General features: G+C 40.4%; 2 protein-coding genes and 1 long non-coding RNA gene across 3 annotated transcripts in view; all 3 read left to right on the top strand.

Annotated features, from left to right (window-relative positions):
• LOC145805681 (formin-like protein 3) overlaps positions 1–192 on the top strand; it is a 7,270-nt gene extending 7,078 nt beyond the window's left edge. Inside the window, exons 10-11 of the mRNA XM_082900857.1 lie at positions 1–31; positions 145–192. The exon at positions 1–31 is cut by the window's left edge and continues 65 nt beyond it. Coding sequence (XP_082756983.1) covers positions 1–31; positions 145–192 — 79 coding nt within the window. The remainder of the gene's footprint in view (positions 32–144) is intronic.
• Positions 1–18,132, top strand: part of LOC114267604 (formin-like protein 3) — a 58,542-nt gene that overhangs the window by 2,850 nt on the left and 37,560 nt on the right. The window lies entirely within an intron of this gene.
• On the top strand, positions 1,809–2,817 carry LOC145805991 (uncharacterized). Its single transcript, XR_014348383.1, has 3 exons — positions 1,809–1,916; positions 2,246–2,311; positions 2,688–2,817. It is a non-coding gene; the product is annotated as an uncharacterized LOC145805991 (long non-coding RNA).

Raw genomic sequence — 18,132 nt, 5'->3', positions numbered from 1 at the left:
TCCAGCTAGGTGCCCTTTTGAACAAGGTTTGGTTTTATTTTCCGCATTTATGTACTTAATTTTCTTTTGCTGTCAAGTAAGGAAGTTCACTTTATTTCTTTTGATCTGCCACAAGGATTATGTTAGAGATGTATCTGTATGTAGGTTAGATTAGATGATGAAGTGAAAATGCCAACATATTTCATTGCATGAGTCTAGCTAACTTGGTTAAGGCACTACAACAATTTACACTTTTGGCAACCAAATTTGGAGACTAAAAAAAAATTTAGTCACCAAAAATGTCACCTTTCGCGACTAAAATTTTTTTTAGTCGGCGTTGGTTTAGGGTATAGCTACTAAATTTTTTTAGTCAATATATATTACTTATTGGCAACTAAAAAGTTTATTAGTCACCGTTAGTGCACACTTTAGGCTACTGAATCTGTTTTTGGTCGTCTACAATACTTTTTGCCGACAAAAAAAAAAATAGTCGCCAAAAACAGGCATATTATTATGATTTCTCTTTGGTGACCAAACAAATTAGTCGGAAAATATTAAGTTTTGGTGACAAAATAAAATCAGTCATGCTAATATTACTTTTTCCGACCAAAATATTTATTAGTCATCAAATTAAAACTTTGGGCAACAAATATTTTAGTCGCAGTTGATTTCGATTTGGCTACAAAACTTAATAGTCATCCTAGATATACATTTTCTGACAAAAACTAAATTTAGTCAATAAACGTAAAAAAAAAAAAAAAAAAAAAAAAAAAAAAAAAAAAAAAAGAAGAGGAGGGAATTCATTTATTGGCTCCCGCCCCTTTCTCTGTTAGACAACAAGGAAGTTCAAAACTCTCACAATACTGTCCTTCACCACCAAACCTCACAGAAAAGCACCTGTCCGCAGCCCACCGTACAGAGCACATCGCCACGGCCACCGTCGCAAATCACCACCGCCAAACCCATAGATCACAGGTTCTCTCTCTCTCTCCCCCTTTCTAATTGTTGCTTTAGAGTTTTATATGCTTGATTCAATTTAATTTCGTGTTGATTTATGAAATTGGTTTGGTTGTTGTAGTTTGATTTCGAAATTTCTAGGGTTTGATTTCTAGACATAAATCCCAAATTCAAGCTCAAAACAGGCCATCCAGATGGGTAGCTTGGAGGATCATCTTTTTGGTAATACTTGACTATGAAATGTAATCCTTAAATTTAATGTATATTATTTCTTTTACTTAAATCAATTTGTCCTTGTTTATTTGAACATTCTCATCAAATTTATTGAAATATTGGTTGTTAGCACAAGAATTGAATCATGAATTGCAATATTCACTTTATTTATCGTAATATATAATTTTATATAGGGATATACATATAAAAATACACATGTATTTAAATAATCACACTGAATCGTAGATTCATAGTGAATCGCAATTGAATCATAAGATTCACTCAACTTATGATTCAACAATACAAACCAAATTGTTTTGGTTGAAACTCGTATCGAATCGATGCGAATCGTAAGATTCTAACAACCATGTTGTAAGTTATCTTCTGTTAGAGAAACATAGTGGTGGAATTTGTAAATGATTATGTCCAGAAAATCTAAGAAACTTGTTGTTCAGGATTCTGCTCCATTTCTATCATCTACTAGAACTGGATAAATGATCAGCCAATTGTATCATCAGTTGATTTGGAGTTCTTTCTGTGGGATTTTTTAAATGAACTTATGCATTGATTGTGTTTGGTTGCATGCTATTCTGCTCTGTTGTTGATGTTCATATTGATTTGTTTTCTGGTTTTTATGTAAGCAAGAAGCAACAATAAATGAGAGAACAATGATGGAACATAGAAGGAGGCCCCTTTCTATTGATCAAAGCAGTCCCACTACTTTTTCACCAAAACAACACAAGGCTGATTTGTCCATCTCCTCCAAGGTTTCCTATCATATTCTACATTTGTACAATTCTCTCCTTGCATTATTGTTTTCCTTTTAGCTGTATTGTTCTTTTTTTCTTTTATGTAATTGAATACCAAAATTACATTTTGGAAGAAGAATGGTTTCTAATAGTACATTTCAAACTAAAAATAAACTCGGTGAGGAACAAAACAAAAAAAAATTAAATACTGCCTTATATTCTGCCGGATTCTTCTAAGTTGTGGAAGCTGGGTAATTTGGGAGGTCTACCCAGTTTGATTGGCACATCCATTCTTTTATCATATGATGCTTGCTTTTCCATCTTTAAAATGTTCTTTTGGATGATAGGAGAGGAAAGAGAAGCTTAGCAAAAGAATTGGGGCTCTGCAACAGCTTGTTTCACCATATGGGAAGGTATGACAACTTACTCTTTCTAAGCAAAGCGTGCGAAATGTTTATTGCACTAGGCTGAAATCTACTTGAAACCTACACATTGCTTATATTCAAAGTGGAGCTAACAGAATCTATACATCCATAGAAGAGAAAGAAAAACGATTTTTTCAATGATGATGTCGATTTAGGTTGTGATTTAGCATGTTGATGCGGTTTATGTTATGGCTTTTTCATAAAAGTTTTTTATGATTGAAATGGGTTCTATAAAATGATCAAAGCAACATGTAATTTCTTGTTTTTCATTTTTTGGGTTGTGAAAGACTGAAATTTCATTACCAATGATTGAAATGGTTCTCTCTCGGTTTGAGTTGAAATGGTAACAGAGGATTCGATCTAGGGTTTCGAGCATGGTGTTGCAGTCTTCGATCGGGTACACTAGTAAGGCATTGTGGATCGTTGGTACCACAAACTCCTTAATCATCGAGATGAAGAACAAGGTCAGTTTTTCAGTTGTTTTTTATTCTATATGTGGGGATATATTTTTGAGTACCGACACGTGGCAAGGTGACGCCGACGTGTCAGCCGAGGTGCCACGTGTCAGAGTCATGACACCGAGGTGATCTCGATTAAGCCGAGGTTATCTCCGAAGATATCGGAGTCCGAGAAAAGCGGATAAGGGACAAGAGTCCTAGAATAAAGAGAAGACTTAGCCAAGATAAGGATAAAGCTCTTAGGGAGTTTATCTTTATCTCTTGAGGAGTCCAAAGTAAGTACTGAACAGGAATCCATAGAAGTCAGGCTTCTATTGGGATTTGGATTGAGGTAACTATAAAAGAGAGGCACCCCCATGGGTCTAAGGTACGCAATTTATATTCTGAACAGTAAGATTTGCACTATTAATTATCTTTGAGAGATATACTGACTTGATCGTTGGAGTGCCCCCAGGTGGACGAACCACCGCCGGAATCTTCTCTTTCTGTTACAGGTTAGCCAGTTGTCATCTATTCTGCCAGTGTTCTCCAGCTGAATACTGAGTCGGGCAAGTGTGATCGGAAAATCACTCACACAATTTGGCACCGTCTGTGGGAAAGAAAGTAGAATAGATGGCCAGTAACGGACAGAAGGAAAAGATTGGGGACGACACTCCTACTGGGAGTGGGAGACCTATTGACCTTGATGGCGAAGGAGAAAGGTCCAACGCAGAAACTCGTGACCAGAATCACGAAGTAAAAGACGTCGTCCAGACTGGCGACGTGCCAAAGAAACCTGATCAAAACAGGTACTACAACGAGGACAACCTCCAAGTTTGGAAGGCTAGGTGCCTATGGAGGGGCGAAGAGGTAAAAAAAAATGGCAAACAAATTAGCAGACCTGCAGTCGGTCGTCAATTTTATGATGCAAAACAACGTCATGCATCCACCGTTCCCGCTGCAGGACACGCCGGTTCCAGCGGCCAATACCCAGAAGGGAGGGCAGAAAACAATCCCCGCAGCCCCTCAGCACAACGGAAGCGAAAGATACTCTCACCGACCTTCCAGGGAAGTCGGACGAAGAGAGTCAAGAAGAGAAGAATCACAGAGGACACATCGCACAAAGGAGGCAGACCCCAAAAGACATCAGAATGTCCAGGGATAGGCACTGTGCTTCGACACGACTCATGGAGAAGGGTCGAAAAGGACTCACCACGAAGCTGCAAGCAGCGCACCAAAAAGATTGAAAGCGGGAGATAGCCGAGCTCCTGGGCGGACGAAGGAGGATTTAAGAGATTACCTCAAGAGGAAGCAACAGAATGCAGAGGCCGAGGTAACCTTCCCAGATAAGCCAAGGACACCATTCTCGATGGAATTGGACAGGTTCGAGGCACCGAAGAGATTCAGTATGCCAAGGTTTCAAATATACGATGGTAAGTCAGACCCCAACTTCCATGTTGGACTATATTTGAACTTAATGGCATTATATAGTGGGAACAAGCCATTGTTCTACAAAGTGTTCCCCTCATCTTTTGGGGAGATTGCATCAAATTGGTTCCACAAATTACCGAAGGGAAGCGTGAAGACTTGGGAAGGCCTGGCCGAGATGTTTGTGGCCAGGTTCGTGACAAACAAGCTGCAGCTATTAAGGGTGGACGCATTGATGGCTCTGAAGATCAGCAAGGATGAAGGCCTTAGGGCCTATGCAAAAAGATACTATGAGGTGTTCAATCGAATACCCGAATGTAATCAAGAGGTGGCAGTCGTATCTTTCAAGAACGGCCTGAAAGACAACTGTCCACTACGAAAGTCTTTGGCAAAGACATTGCCAAAAAGTATGGAGGAGCTCATGGCGATAATCGAGAAGTACGCCAGAGCCGAAAAAGACATGTCGGGAACCAGGGAGATAAACAAGAGAAAGGAAACGGCTCGCCGAAGCGAAGCCAAGGTAACAATGGAACGAGCAGGTAAGAGGCAGAACTAAGGGCCACACAAGCAGTAACAACTGTGTTCCGAATCCCAATTCCCAAAGTCCTGGATCAAATTTGGAACCAGCCCTATTTCAGAACGCCAGAGAGGACTCCAGGAGAGTTCATGGAAAAAAACATTGGCAGGCATTGTGCTTACCACAACGAAGATGGGCATACAACTCAGGGTTGTAGAGCCCTGAAAACATATTCGGAAGACCTGGTGAGACGAGGACATCTGAGAGACCTTGTCGATGAGACTAGGACAAGGGAAGAACAGGCAAGATTGCCTCAGGCGGCAGCGGCTCTGCCTCTCCCAGCACCACAACCTCAGGCAGGAGGACCTCAGGTAGTCAATGTGATTCACTCGAAGGTCAACGAGAACGAAATTAGGGGGGAGACCCAGAAAGTGAAACACCTACAACATGTCTACCAAGTCGGAGAGAAAAGACATCGGGCAGAAGAGTGCCAAGGACCAATGATAACCTTTACTGAAGCCGACCTAGAGAAGGTCCGGCACCCGCACAATGATGCCTTGGTAGTATCCCTCCAGGTTGGGGAGTGCCAAATGAAACGCATCTTGATTGACCAAGGCAGCTCTTGTGACATCATGTACGTCCAATGTTACAAAGAGCTCGGCCTTCACCCAGATGATATAGAACAATCCAGTGGCCTAATGGTTGGGTTCAATGAAACTCCGACATGGCCACTGGGAACAGTAAGCTTGGAGGTGCAGGCAGGCACCAGGAAGATCAAGATAGAATTCACCATCATCGACACACCTTCCCATTACAACATCATCTTGGGAAGACCATGGTTGCATGCAATGGGGGCAGTTCCCTCAACGTTGCATCAACTATTGCGATTCCCAACAGAGCATGGGATAGAGGAAGTCAGAGGTGATCAACTGCAGGCGAAAAATTGCTCCATGGCAGCAATGAAATCAACCTGCAGCATATGAGAGCCAGAAAAGGCAAAAATTGAAGATGAGGACGTGGAAGTCCTAGAAGACGTCGGCAAGGAGCCAGCCGAGAAAAGCGAAGAGGCACTGAAGAAAATCCTCATCCAGGATAGAGATAAAGAACGCTTCTTTCTTATCGGCTCGGGCTTAGCTGAAGAAGAGGAAAAAGAGTTGGAAGCTTTTCTGAGAGCCAATGTTGAGGTGTTTGCTTTGACACCTTACGAAATGCCTGGCATTGACCCCGAGGTCACTTGCCACAAACTGAATGTCGACAAGTCGGTAAAACCTGTAATTCAACGAGCTAGAAAACCGACGTTGATGCACGTCGAAGGAGTAGAGGAGGAAGTAGACAGACTTCTGGAGGCCAGGGCTATTCGAGAAGTTCACTACCCGGCATGGCTATCCAACACAGTAGTGGTGAAGAAGAAGAACGGTAAATGGAGGGTCTGTGTAGACTTCACCAGCCTCAACAAAGCCTGTCCCAAAGACAGCTTTCCCCTACCCAAGATTGACCAGCTAGTAGGTGCCACTTCTGGGCATGGAAGAATGAGCTTCCTAGATGCCTACAAGGGGTACCACCAGATAGCCATGTACCCTCCAGATGAAGAGAAAACCGCGTTCATCACCCCAAAAGGCCTGTACTGTTACAGAGTAATGCCTTTTGGGTTGAAGAACGCAGGAGTAACTTACCAAAGGTTGGTAACCAAAATGTTCAAACACCTGATTGGCCGAACAGTAAAAGTCTACATCGACGACATGGTCGTTAAGACCAAGGAGCCTGAGGGTCATCTTGCCGATCTAAAAGCAGTCTTTGAAATCCTTAAAACATATCGGCTCCGACTCAATGCATCGAAGTGTGCATTTGGAGTTGGATCTGGTAAGTTTCTAGGATACCTGGTGACCAGAAGGGGAATTGAGGCCAGCCCAGACCAAATCAAGGCCATCCTAGAGTTGAAGAGCCCGACGTCGGCAAAACAAGTGCAAATGCTAACTGGAAGGGCCGCAGCCCTAAATAGATTCATCAGTAGAAGCTCAGACAAGTGCAGACCTTTCTTCAACTTGGTGAAGAAAGCCACAGACTTCCTGTGGACAAAAGAATGCAAAGCCGCTTTGGCCGACCTGAAGAAGTACTTGACCACAGCTCTAGTTCTTTCAAATCCAGAACCAGGGGAGGAGCTGTTCCTGTACTTAGCCATTTCAGAACATGCGATAAGTGCAGTACTAATCCAAGAAGAAAAATGGGAGCAAAGGGCTATTTACTATGTAAGCAAAACCCTAGCCGATGCAGAAACGAGGTATCTGCCCTTAGAGAAATTGGCACTAGCTTTAGTAATGGCTTCAAAGAAGTTGAACTATTACTTCCAGGCCCATAAAATTGTGGTGCTAACAGAGCACCCCTTGAAGTCCTTACTGCAACAAGGAGACCTAACAGGAAGAATAGCCAGGTGGGCAGTCACCCTAGGCCAGTATGACCTGGAGTACAGGCCAAGGACAGCAATCAAAGGCCGGGTTCTGGCTGACTTCGTGGCCGAGTTCACACCAGAATCCATTGAACATCAGGCTCCGTTGAGCCAGGATGAGTGATATCCAACCAAATAAGGAGAAGCACAGCCAAAGGAAAAAGAACAAAGGAAAGAGGACAAACTCAGACCCTGCAGTATTTACATCGGCGACTCCTTTCAACTGTTTGTTAATGGGAGTTCAAACCGACAAGAAGCGGGGGCAGGAGTAGTATTGATATCCCCAGATGGGCAGGTACTAGAACAGTCAATTCGTTTGGGGTTCAAGGCCTCAAACAATGAAGTAGAGTATGAAGCACTCATTGCAGGACTGAAGTTGGCAGCAACAGTGCAAGCAGATGAGGTAATAGTTTTTTGTGATTCACAACTGATAGTTAACCAGGCAACGGGCAAGTTTGCAGCCCGAGATGAACGAATGTCGGCCTACGCAAAGGAAGTCATCAGACTGTCAGCCTTATTTCAGAACTGTCGACTACTTCAGGTAAGCCGAGATGATAACAGCCACGCCGATGCGTTGGCTAACCTTGCTAGTGCGGTACAACCTGGAAAAACAATAATGATTGACTACCTATCGGACCCGAGCATTGAACCAGTAACCACAGAGCATGAAGCAATGTGCGTAGACATGGGACCAAGCTGGATGGATGCAATTGTTGCATTCCTGAAAGAAGGAAAGCTACCAGATGACCACAAGGAGGCACACAAGATCAGATTGAAGTCAGCAAGATTCAATCTGACAGCAGAAGGACATCTCTACAGAAGGTCCTTCACTGGACCCCTTTTAAGGTGCGTACACCCTTTGCAGGTTGAAGATTTTTTATATGAAATCCATGAAGGAATTTGTGGAAGCCACGCTGGGGGCAGATCACTAGCTCACAGGGCCATTACCCAGGGGTATTGGTGGCCTTACATGCAAAAAGATACAGAAGCATACGTAAAGAAGTGTGAACAATGCCAAAGGTTTGTGCCTTTAATACACTAGCCAACAGCTGACCTGAACCCTGTATCCAGTCCTTGGCCATTTGCCCAATGGGGCATGGATCTCGTTGGGCAATTGCCCCAAGCAACTGCACAAAGAAAGTACTTACTGGTAGCAACGGATTACTTCACAAAGTGGATAGAAGCAGAACCTCTTGCCAAGATCCGAGATGTGGATGTCAAGAACTTCATATGGAGAAATATTATCACCAGATTTGGGATTCCGAGAGCAATAGTTGTAGACAATGGAACTCAGTTTGACAGCAAGCTAATCAAGAACTTCTGTGCAAAGTTCAAGATCAAGAACTACTTTTCAACCCCAAGCTTTCCACAAAGCAATGGACAAGCAGAAGCATCCAACAAAGTAATTTTGGATGGGATAAAGAAGAGGCTGCAGGCAGCAAAAGGCAAGTGGGTAAACGAATTGCCCAATGTACTCTAGGCATATTGGACTACGCCGAGAAGATCAACAGGAGAATCCCCCTTCGCCATGGCTTATGGCACAGAAGCAGTCATTCCGCTGGAGATCGGTATCCCAGGAATCAGAACCCAGGGAGTAGAAAATGGGACTAATGATGTACTCTTAGCCCGAGATCTGGATCTTTTAGAAGAAAGAAGAGAGAAAGCTGTAATCCAGCTTGCAGCATACCAGCAGCAACTTGCAAAAGCTTATAACAAGAAGGTCAATCCAAGAGAGTTTCAAGTCGGCGACCTAGTCCTGAGGAAAGTCGTCGGCAATAAGAAGGATCCCAGAGAGGGCAAGCTTGGCCCAAACTGGGAAGGACCCTACAGAATCATCTCGGTACTGGGTAATGGGGCATATCGGCTTGAAGATAATGAGGGCAAAGAGTTGCCAAGACCTTGGAACACTTGTAATTTGAAATTTTTCTATCATTAGAATTTCTTTGTTCCTTTGCCACTTGCCGAAGTAAATAAATAAAGATTCAGTTCTCTTTTCAAAATACTTGACATTGTCTCTAGAATACATGCATAATGAGAACCCAAGTGGAACTCAGGTTCACATTAGGGGGCAGAGAGAAGAAGAATATGTTTAACACTTGTTGAAATTTGTGGACAATTTACAACTTAAGTTAAACCAAAGTCATTGTTTAACACTTGTTGAAATTTGTGGACAATTTACAAGTTGACGTTAAGCCGAAGTCCTTGTTTAACACTTGTTGAAATTTGTGGACAATTTACAAGTTAAGTTAAACCGAAATCATTGTTTAACACTTGTTGAAATTTGTGGACAATTTACAAGTTGAAATTAAGCCGAAGTCATTGTTTAACACTTGTTGAAATTTGTAGACAATTTACAAGTTGAGTTAAACCGAAATCATTGCTTAACACTTGTTGAAATTTGTGGACAATTTACAAGTTGAAGTTAAGCCGAAGTCCTTGTTTAACACTTGTTGAAATTTGTGGATAATTTACAAGTTGAGTTAAACCGAAATCATTGTTTAACACTTGTTGAAATTTGTGGATAATTTACAAGTTAAGTTAAATCGAAATCATTGCTTAACACTTGTTGAAATTTGTGGACAATTTACAAGTTGAAGTTAAACCGAAATCATTGTTTAACACTTGTTGAAATTTGTGGACAATTTACAAGTTAAGTTTAACCGAAGACCTTGTTTAACACTTGTTGAAATTTGTGGACAATTTACAAGTTAAGTTAAACCGAAGTCCTTGTTTAACACTTGTTGAAATTTGTGGACAATTTACAAGTTGAGTTAAACCAGTATGATGTTCAACACTTGTTAAAAGTTTACAAGTTAAGTTAAACCAGGAAGTTTGTTTATCCGAGGTGTGTCACCCCGAGAAGATTGTTTAAAGAAGGAAGAGTATGTGAAAGACATGCAGAATATTCTAAGTATAGAATTACGCTAGAGCAGTCAAGAAAACACAAAAGTACAAGCAATCAGTAAAGAAAAGTTGTATCACCATCAACAAAAAGGAGGCACATCGGCCATATGGAGAGCTTACATTGTTTTAAAAAAACAAAGAAAAACAAAGTACAAAAGAAAAGACATGAAAACTAAGGTTCCTCAGCATCGACAGTGAGCTGGGATGGGACCTCGGACGATTGTTGAGAAGCAACCTCGGCCGCCTTCTCTGCCGTTAGCTCAGTATCAATTTCTTGCAAAGTTTCTTCAATACTCTTGTTGGCGAAGGGGATGTCAGCTGATACCTTCTCATGATCAGCGTCTTTGGAAACCTCATCACCTTCCTCATCTTGAGTCAAGTCTAGGACTTGCTCCTTCTGAAGAGGGGACTTGGCCCCATCAGCATCCTTGGATTTTCTCACCAAGGCCTCATCCTCATCACCATCCTCAGACTCAGATTCGCCGACGTCTTGACTTAGAGGTGGAGATGGAGGGAATGGAAGAAGAATGGCATCGGCTTTTCTCAAGGGCAAGTCCTCAAGAACGTTGAGCTTTTTCAGAAAGGACATCCAACCAAGGGTGAAACCCTTGTTGCATGCCTCCTTCACTTGTTTTTCATAAGCCTCAGTAACATTGGCCATGCCCTGGGCGTACACCTTTTCATCGGCATCTTTGATTTCAGCCTCTTTGGTAGCCAAGGCTTCTTGAAGCTCTTTTTCGGCTTGGGCCATCTTCTCCTCAGCCTCTTTTCTTTGGGACTCAGCAACCTTTTTGATGGCTTCGGAAGATTCAGCCTTCTCTTCGGCTTCAGTTTGGGCTTTGATTGCAGCCTCGGCTTGGTCCTCCAACTTTTTCATCTTTGATTGCAAATTCTTGTTAGCTTTTTGGAGAGAAGTGAACTCCCTCTTCATATCGGCCAGCTTCTGCCGATTTTCAAAAGATTGAACAGAAAAAGAGTAGGCATGCTGGATGGCCTGAAAAAAACACAAGGTAAAAGTTATTGTAAAAATTTCTAAGTATGAAAAAGAGGGGAAAAAAAGTGCCAGATGAAAGACACTTACTTGAACAGAGCGTTGAAGCATCAACGCATAGTTTTCGTATTCGCTCAACTCGGCATTTCGCTCCAGATCGCCTAGTAACAGCAGAGCAGTACTGAGTGCAACGCCGACATTAATATCCTCGGCGCTATTATTGGCCATGACTGGCTTATCTTCCAAGGTTATTTCAGGGGCCCAGGGGGCAGCAGGCTTCTTAGACCCCGAGGTGGTCGCAGAAGATGACCTCGGCTTTTTGGATTTTGGGGATTCTGATGGCTGGGCTTCAGAGCGCCTCTTCCCAGCAGAGGGTTGAGATTTGTCACTCTCAGCCAACTTGGATATTGGCAAAGCATCCTCAGACTCAACTTGAGTAACTTTAGCCTTTGGCTGAGCTTTTTTTATTCTTTTCGGCTTCGGTGGAGGAAGGGTTTGTGTTAGTTGTGCATCAACATCAGAAGGGATGCTGGCTAAGAGATCTTTTGCAATTGGTTTTGGGCGACCCATCTCGGCAGTAGAAATTGTTCGACGTCGACAACGGCGTTGTGATATTGGAATCAAGTATGGAGCCGAGGTTGATGGCTGATCAGCTGGATCGGAAGTTGACCCTTGATCTATCCGAGATGTGGACGCAGTCTGTGGAGTTGTGGCAGAAGAAGAAGAGAGGCTTTTCTTCTTCCTCTTAGGGACGTCGGGCAAAGCTGACTTATACGTTGGGATAAAGTTGAGAAGCAAAGGCGCCTTCTGTTTTTGAACTGGTAGGTTCAGTAGCTTCTTCAAATCCCTGTTGGAGAAGAAGGATTGGCGGAAGTTCTTTGGAGGCTGAGGGAGAACTGCAAAGATAAAAATAGCACAGACATTAGAACAAGAATATTGAAAACTTTATGCAAGAAGATAAGAAAACTTATGAAGGGTGGCCCTTACCAGCTCCTTCCCCCAAAACAGTTCGGCTTAAGGGATAAAGGTGGAGGTCATCATTTGGCTGAAACTCCCAATTGCCCGAGACGATGAAGTAATCGTCTCCAACTCCCTTGTTGGAGTCTGGGAGGTCGGCTACGATTTTATATTCAGTGGATCTCGGCTTGAGGTAGTAGACATAATCCGTGTCTTTTCTAAGGCGACACATGGTATAACAGTACTGGAAGTCGGCAAGCGTAATCCTGGCATTCTCTTGTTTAGCTAAAGCTATGGTACCAATAATAACTCGGTAAGAATTGATGGCGAGTTGCATTGGGTTTAACTTATAGAAGTGAAGAATTTGACGGAAAAAAAGGGTCAAGTGGAAACCGAAGTCCACACTCAATAAAGGCAACTACAGGGAAAGGCATGGAGTGATCAGTAGGCATGATGGAGTCATCGTCCCTAGCCAACCTCAGATTGACATCGACTAGGATTTCAAACTCTTGTATAAAGAAATCTAGTTTGGATGGGGTGTCTACCTGATGTTTCCACATACCCACAATGTCGGGATAACTAAAGGTACTGGATTTCAGAAAGAAGATGTTTCAAGTAGGGTTATTGGGACCTCGACAAAAAACCTAGGTTTGAAGCTGGTGTAGAAATTTGTAAGGGATGTTTTAGTTTTTCCCTAAATTGTGGGTTCTACAGACAAATCCCAAACCTAAATCTATGGAAACAAAGATTGAAGGCACAGATCTGGAAAAGACACAAAAAACAGAAACAAGAACGAGTTTCAGAAGCAAGAACAAAAAAGGTCTATCAAGAGCATAAAGAATACAAGAAGTATAGGGCCAAGAACAGTGGCAAAAATACAAGGAAGTGGTGAAACAATGCGTGTGTTCAAGATATGGGCAGGGACAAAATCATGGGAAAAACACATTCAGGTGTATGATTCACAAATTAAAAAGTTTAAACAAATGCAATAGTGGTGGCAAGTAATGGAAAGCATCAAGAAATTGAAAACAAAAAGAACAGTAAACTTACCGAAGAAAAGAGGTCGATGTAAGAATCGCCGAAGGCAGTCAATGGTTACAGAAGTAGCAGAACGGCAGAAAGCTTCACCAGAAGGGAGAATGAAGGCAGTTGCTGAGCTTAAGATCCAGAACAATGGCGCATTCAAGAGCTAGAGAGAGAAAAAGCAAAGGAATCGATGTAAAAGTGAAGAACACGAAAGAAGGAAAAACAAGTTTTGACAAAAACTTGAAACGGTGGCAAAATAGGGCATTTAATGCGCCTGGGACAACGTGAGCGTCAGACGGCGCACGTACGTACGAGACGATTATGAAGCACGTGCCAAGTACAATCTAATAAGAAAGGGACACGTAGCTGAAACGGTTGAATTGTGGTGCTTGACAGCTCATACGCGTGAAAGGGTTCTTGAAGTTCTTATTCTTTAACAAAGACATGTCGGCCAACATAATGATCTCGGCTGAGATACTGTAAACCGACGTACAGGAAGGAAGGAATGATATAGGTTCCATCACCTCAGAATGCCGAGAAAATAGAACCTAGGGGGCAGTTGTGGGGATATATTTTTGAGTACCGACACGTGGCAAGGTGACAGCGACGTGTCAGCCGAGGTGCCACGTGTCAGAGTCATGACACCGAGGTGATCTCGGTTAAGCCGAGGTTATCTCCGAAGATATCAGAGTCCGAGAAAAGCAGATAAGGGACAAGAGTCCTAGAATAAAGAGAAGACTTAGCCAAGATAAGGATAAAGCTCTTAGGGAGTTTATCTTTATCTCTTGAGGAGTCCAAAGTAAGTACTGAACAGGAATCCATAGAAGTCAGGCTTCTATTGGGATTTGGATTGAGGTAACTATAAAAGAGAGGCACCCCCGTGGGTCTAAGGTACGCAATTTATATTCTGAACAGTAAGATTTGCACTATTAATTACCTTTGAGAGATATACTGACTTGATCGTCGGAGTGCCCCCGGGTGGACGAACCACCGCCGGAATCTTCTCTTTCTGTTACAGGTTAGCTAGGTGTCATCTATTCTGCCAGTGTTCTCCAGCTGAATACTGAGTCGAGCAAGTGTGATCGGAAAATCACTCACACACTATACATGTCCATTCATTTTCGATCCTGATTTTGTTTTGATTTTGATGTTGTTTTCTATTTGTTGATATTGTTCCTTTTCTCTTTGTTTTCAATTTCTAAGTAGCTAATTTCGAATTAGATTTAGTTTTTGATTTAGATTTCTTTCAATTTCGTTTTCAATTCTCTTGTTTTGTTTTCATCAATAACTTCCATTCATTTCAATGGAATCTTCGTCTTCGAATATAACCCTATCTCCATCTATTTGCTTCATGATCCAGGAATCATCGTTTTTGTTTTGCTACAGTTTTGGCCCTTGAGGCTACAAGTTTCCAGTTATGTAGTGCAGGTGTTTGTGGCAAGGTCTCTGAAAGGATTTTGGGGTATCCTTTTGTTTTGTTTTGTTTGTGCTTACCTTTGGAAGTGTTGAATACCTTAAGAGACAGTTTTCAGCTATTCTTCACTATCTGATTTCCTTGATGGGTTTCTCAATGGAAGTCTTCTTCCATATCAATGATCTGAATCTATATAGATGGACAAACTTGTGCACGAAGCTAAATTGTACAGGACTAATTGGCACTTGTTACATTTTTTGAAGAATTATATATTTTTGCATAGATTTGTATCGAAAATATTTGGGTAGTACAAGTTATATTTTTTAGATGCATATGGATAAAAATTTAAAACATAATACCTAATTGTTATGTTTTAAATTTTTATACTAGATGGATGTGAATTGGATGATTATATAGATTTCACGACCTTTTTAATTGGACGATTATGTAGTTTGGAATTACTTGTGGATGAAAACTTATAATAGTTGATGACTTTAATTAAACAGGTTAATATTGGCTAATTTATGTATTTTGTTGGATATTCATGATTCAATTAATTTTGTTGGTTTGAATGATTCTTGCAAATTATAGGTTATATTAAATGATTTGGATGGATTATCATATATTATACAGGTCAAAAGGAATTGTTTTTATATTCTATTTCTATTTTGAAAAAGAAAAAGAATTGAATTGGCGGCCAAAATTTGATTTGGTTTTTCCTCTTTTGGCGACTAAGTGATTAGTTGGTGTTTCACCATTCACATTTGACGACCAAAATGTTGGTAGGCGAAAGGGTACATTTTGGCGACTAAATAATTAGTTAGTAAAATTATTGATTTTGGCAAGCAAAGTGTTTGGTCGCAAATAGGTCTATTCCCGACTAAAGTTTTCGTCGTGCAAACATTACTTTTGGTGACTAACATTTTTGGTTGGGAAATATGACAATTGGCAACTAACATATTTAGTCAGGAAAATATCACTTTTGGCGACTGAAAAAATTTTTAGTCGCTAATTACTTTTCCTGACCCTCATTTGGCGACCAAAGTAGTTACCAAAAAAATTAGTCGTGGAAAACTTTTGCCAACTAAAAACGGACTTTTACCAACTAAATTTTTAGTCTGCAAAAGTGCAATTTCCTATAGTAGCCAAATTTCATTGAAATATTTCTAATAGTGTTACCAAAAAATGCTAATACCTTAAAGATTTAGATTTTGAAAAGTATGTTCTAAAACATGGTATATTTTCTTTTCGAAACAGTGAATCCAAAGTGATAACAAAAAAAAATTCCAATATATTTCCTATACAGTTTCCTTGGTAGGAAAAAAAATCAAATATAGTGAGCTAAAATCCAAGGAGAGGAAAGTTTTGCCAGGAAAAACCATGAATAGTTGGTTATAATGCTCATATAAATGTTTTATAACATGATTAATTTGGAGAAGAAAAAAAAAGAATTCAATATAGAAACACCTTGAATTCTAATAAAGTATTTTATATAAGTCTCCATATGCCACATTTTAGAGAGCATGTGGCATACGCTGTTCCCGTTCCACCGTATCAAAACAATCCACATTCTAAGTGACTTTGATTTCTAATTATGAGTATAGTATGTGAATTTAATACAAAGAATTGGGTGTATACTCTCATATTGTTGGTTACAACAATATCTTAAATTGTAATTTTGAGTGCATACAACTTGTGGACATAGAATAAACAATGAGTTCTAAGACCATGATGGTTTTTTTGGATTATTTCGTCTAGTCATGATCCTTAAATTCTATGTTAACCATCATATACAAATAAACTTTACATTGAGCATTAGACCAAAGTGGCCAAATGAAATTGCTTTATCTTAAACAATTAGAATCCTCGGCCCAAAAACAAAAATTGCATGAAAAATAATTAGCATTACAAAAATTTCAGGTTTTTGTGATGGCAAAATGCCGTCGCTAATACTCCTAATGCTGTCTCAAAAAAAAAAATTAGCGACGGCAAATAGGGCCTCACAACAGAGGGCGCTGCAAAAACGTTTTGATGCCGTCACCTTTTTTTTGCAACGGCAATTGTTGCCTTTTACGACGACATTTTACTATCGCCTATAATATGTAAAAAATTGAGACCTTTTGCGACGGCACTGTTTTACCATAGCTAAAAAGTTTTATTTGAGACGGCAAAAAATGCTGCCACGAATCGTTTTTTATTGCAACGACATGACCACTATTGCCAATAGTTCTAATGTTTTTTGCGAAGATGTGGTGCCGTCGCAAAAACAAAAAAAAGCTTGCAATAAAATTATTAAAAATATTAAAATTGCCTGTTTTTTGCGACGGTGTGGTGCCGTCGCGAAAAAAAAAATGCAATAAAATTATTAAAAATATTAAAATTACCTATATTAAATAAAAAATAATTGAAAAAGAAATCAATAATTGCATAATAATATAAAAATTCCTGTATAGAAATAACAATTTCTCCATAATAAAATTATTCTTGCATTCATAACTACACATCAACAAAATTACCCCACTACAAAATGTTCCATAATACATATATAATGTTTAAATACATAATGTTGTTCATAATTCAAAATAACATAAACCAAAATTAAAAGTTTTCCTCATCATTCTCCGTAGGTAACAAAAACAAAAGTTAGTTGCATTCTTCACAGGCATGCATTCCATAAGAAGCAAACTCCTAATCGGGAAATATCTGAAAACAAAAAATAAAAATAATTAATAACAATATAATTATGTGTTAATATGTTAATTACAAAAAAACATAAAAATTTAACCACTATACAATTACAAAGATAATTAAGTAAATAATTTTGCCTAGACCGAAATCCGGCACTAACTCCCAAACCAGGAACCCGATTTGAGTCTCGTCATCTCCCACAAGTCTTTCGTGCCTAGGCGGTCGTGTGTGCCAAGTTTCGTGCTAATCCGATGCCGTTTGGTGATTTTGGGGCGTCAATACCTTGATTTCTAAGTTTCTTAAGGAACTAGTTTGCCTAAATCGAAATCCGGCTCTAACTTCCAAACCGGGAACCTGATTCGAGTCCTGTCTTCTCCCACAAGTCACTTGTGCCAAGGTGGTCGTATGTACCAAGTTTCGTGCTAATCCAACGCTGTTTGGTCATTTTGAGACGTCAACACCTCGAATTCTAAGTTTCTTAAGGAACTTGTTTGCCTAGACCAAAATCCAACTCTTACTCCCAAACCGGGAACCTGATTCGAGTACCGTCTTCTCCCACAAGTCTCTCGTGCCAAGGCAATCGTGTGTGCTAAGTTTCGTGCTAATCCGATGTCGTTTGGTGATTTTGGAGCGTCAACACCTCGAATTCTAAGTTTCTTAATGAACTAGTTTGCCTAGAGTGAAATCCAGCTCTAACTCCCAAACCGGGAACCCAATTCGAGTCCCATCTTCTCTAGGGCTGCAAATGAACAGAGCCGTTCGTAAACAGGCTCGAGCTCGGCTCGGTAAGAGCTCGTTCGCACTCGGTTCCTTAATTTTTTTTTACGTTCGAGCTCGAGCCCAAGCTCATTAAATTTTTAATAAACAAGCCCAAACATTCTAAAGCTCCGCTCGTAAGCTCCGCTCGTTAGCTGGCTCGTTTAATAATTATTATTTATATATTAAATAAAATAAAAATATGTATAAAAAATAAGAGAAATATGCTATTTATATATTTAAAAAAT

The sequence above is a fragment of the Camellia sinensis genome, chromosome 13 (genome assembly GCF_055761805.1).
Source record: "Camellia sinensis isolate YWXY chromosome 13, ASM5576180v1, whole genome shotgun sequence".
Taxonomy (NCBI): domain Eukaryota; kingdom Viridiplantae; phylum Streptophyta; class Magnoliopsida; order Ericales; family Theaceae; genus Camellia; species Camellia sinensis.
This window is presented reverse-complemented; position numbering and strand designations above follow the sequence as displayed.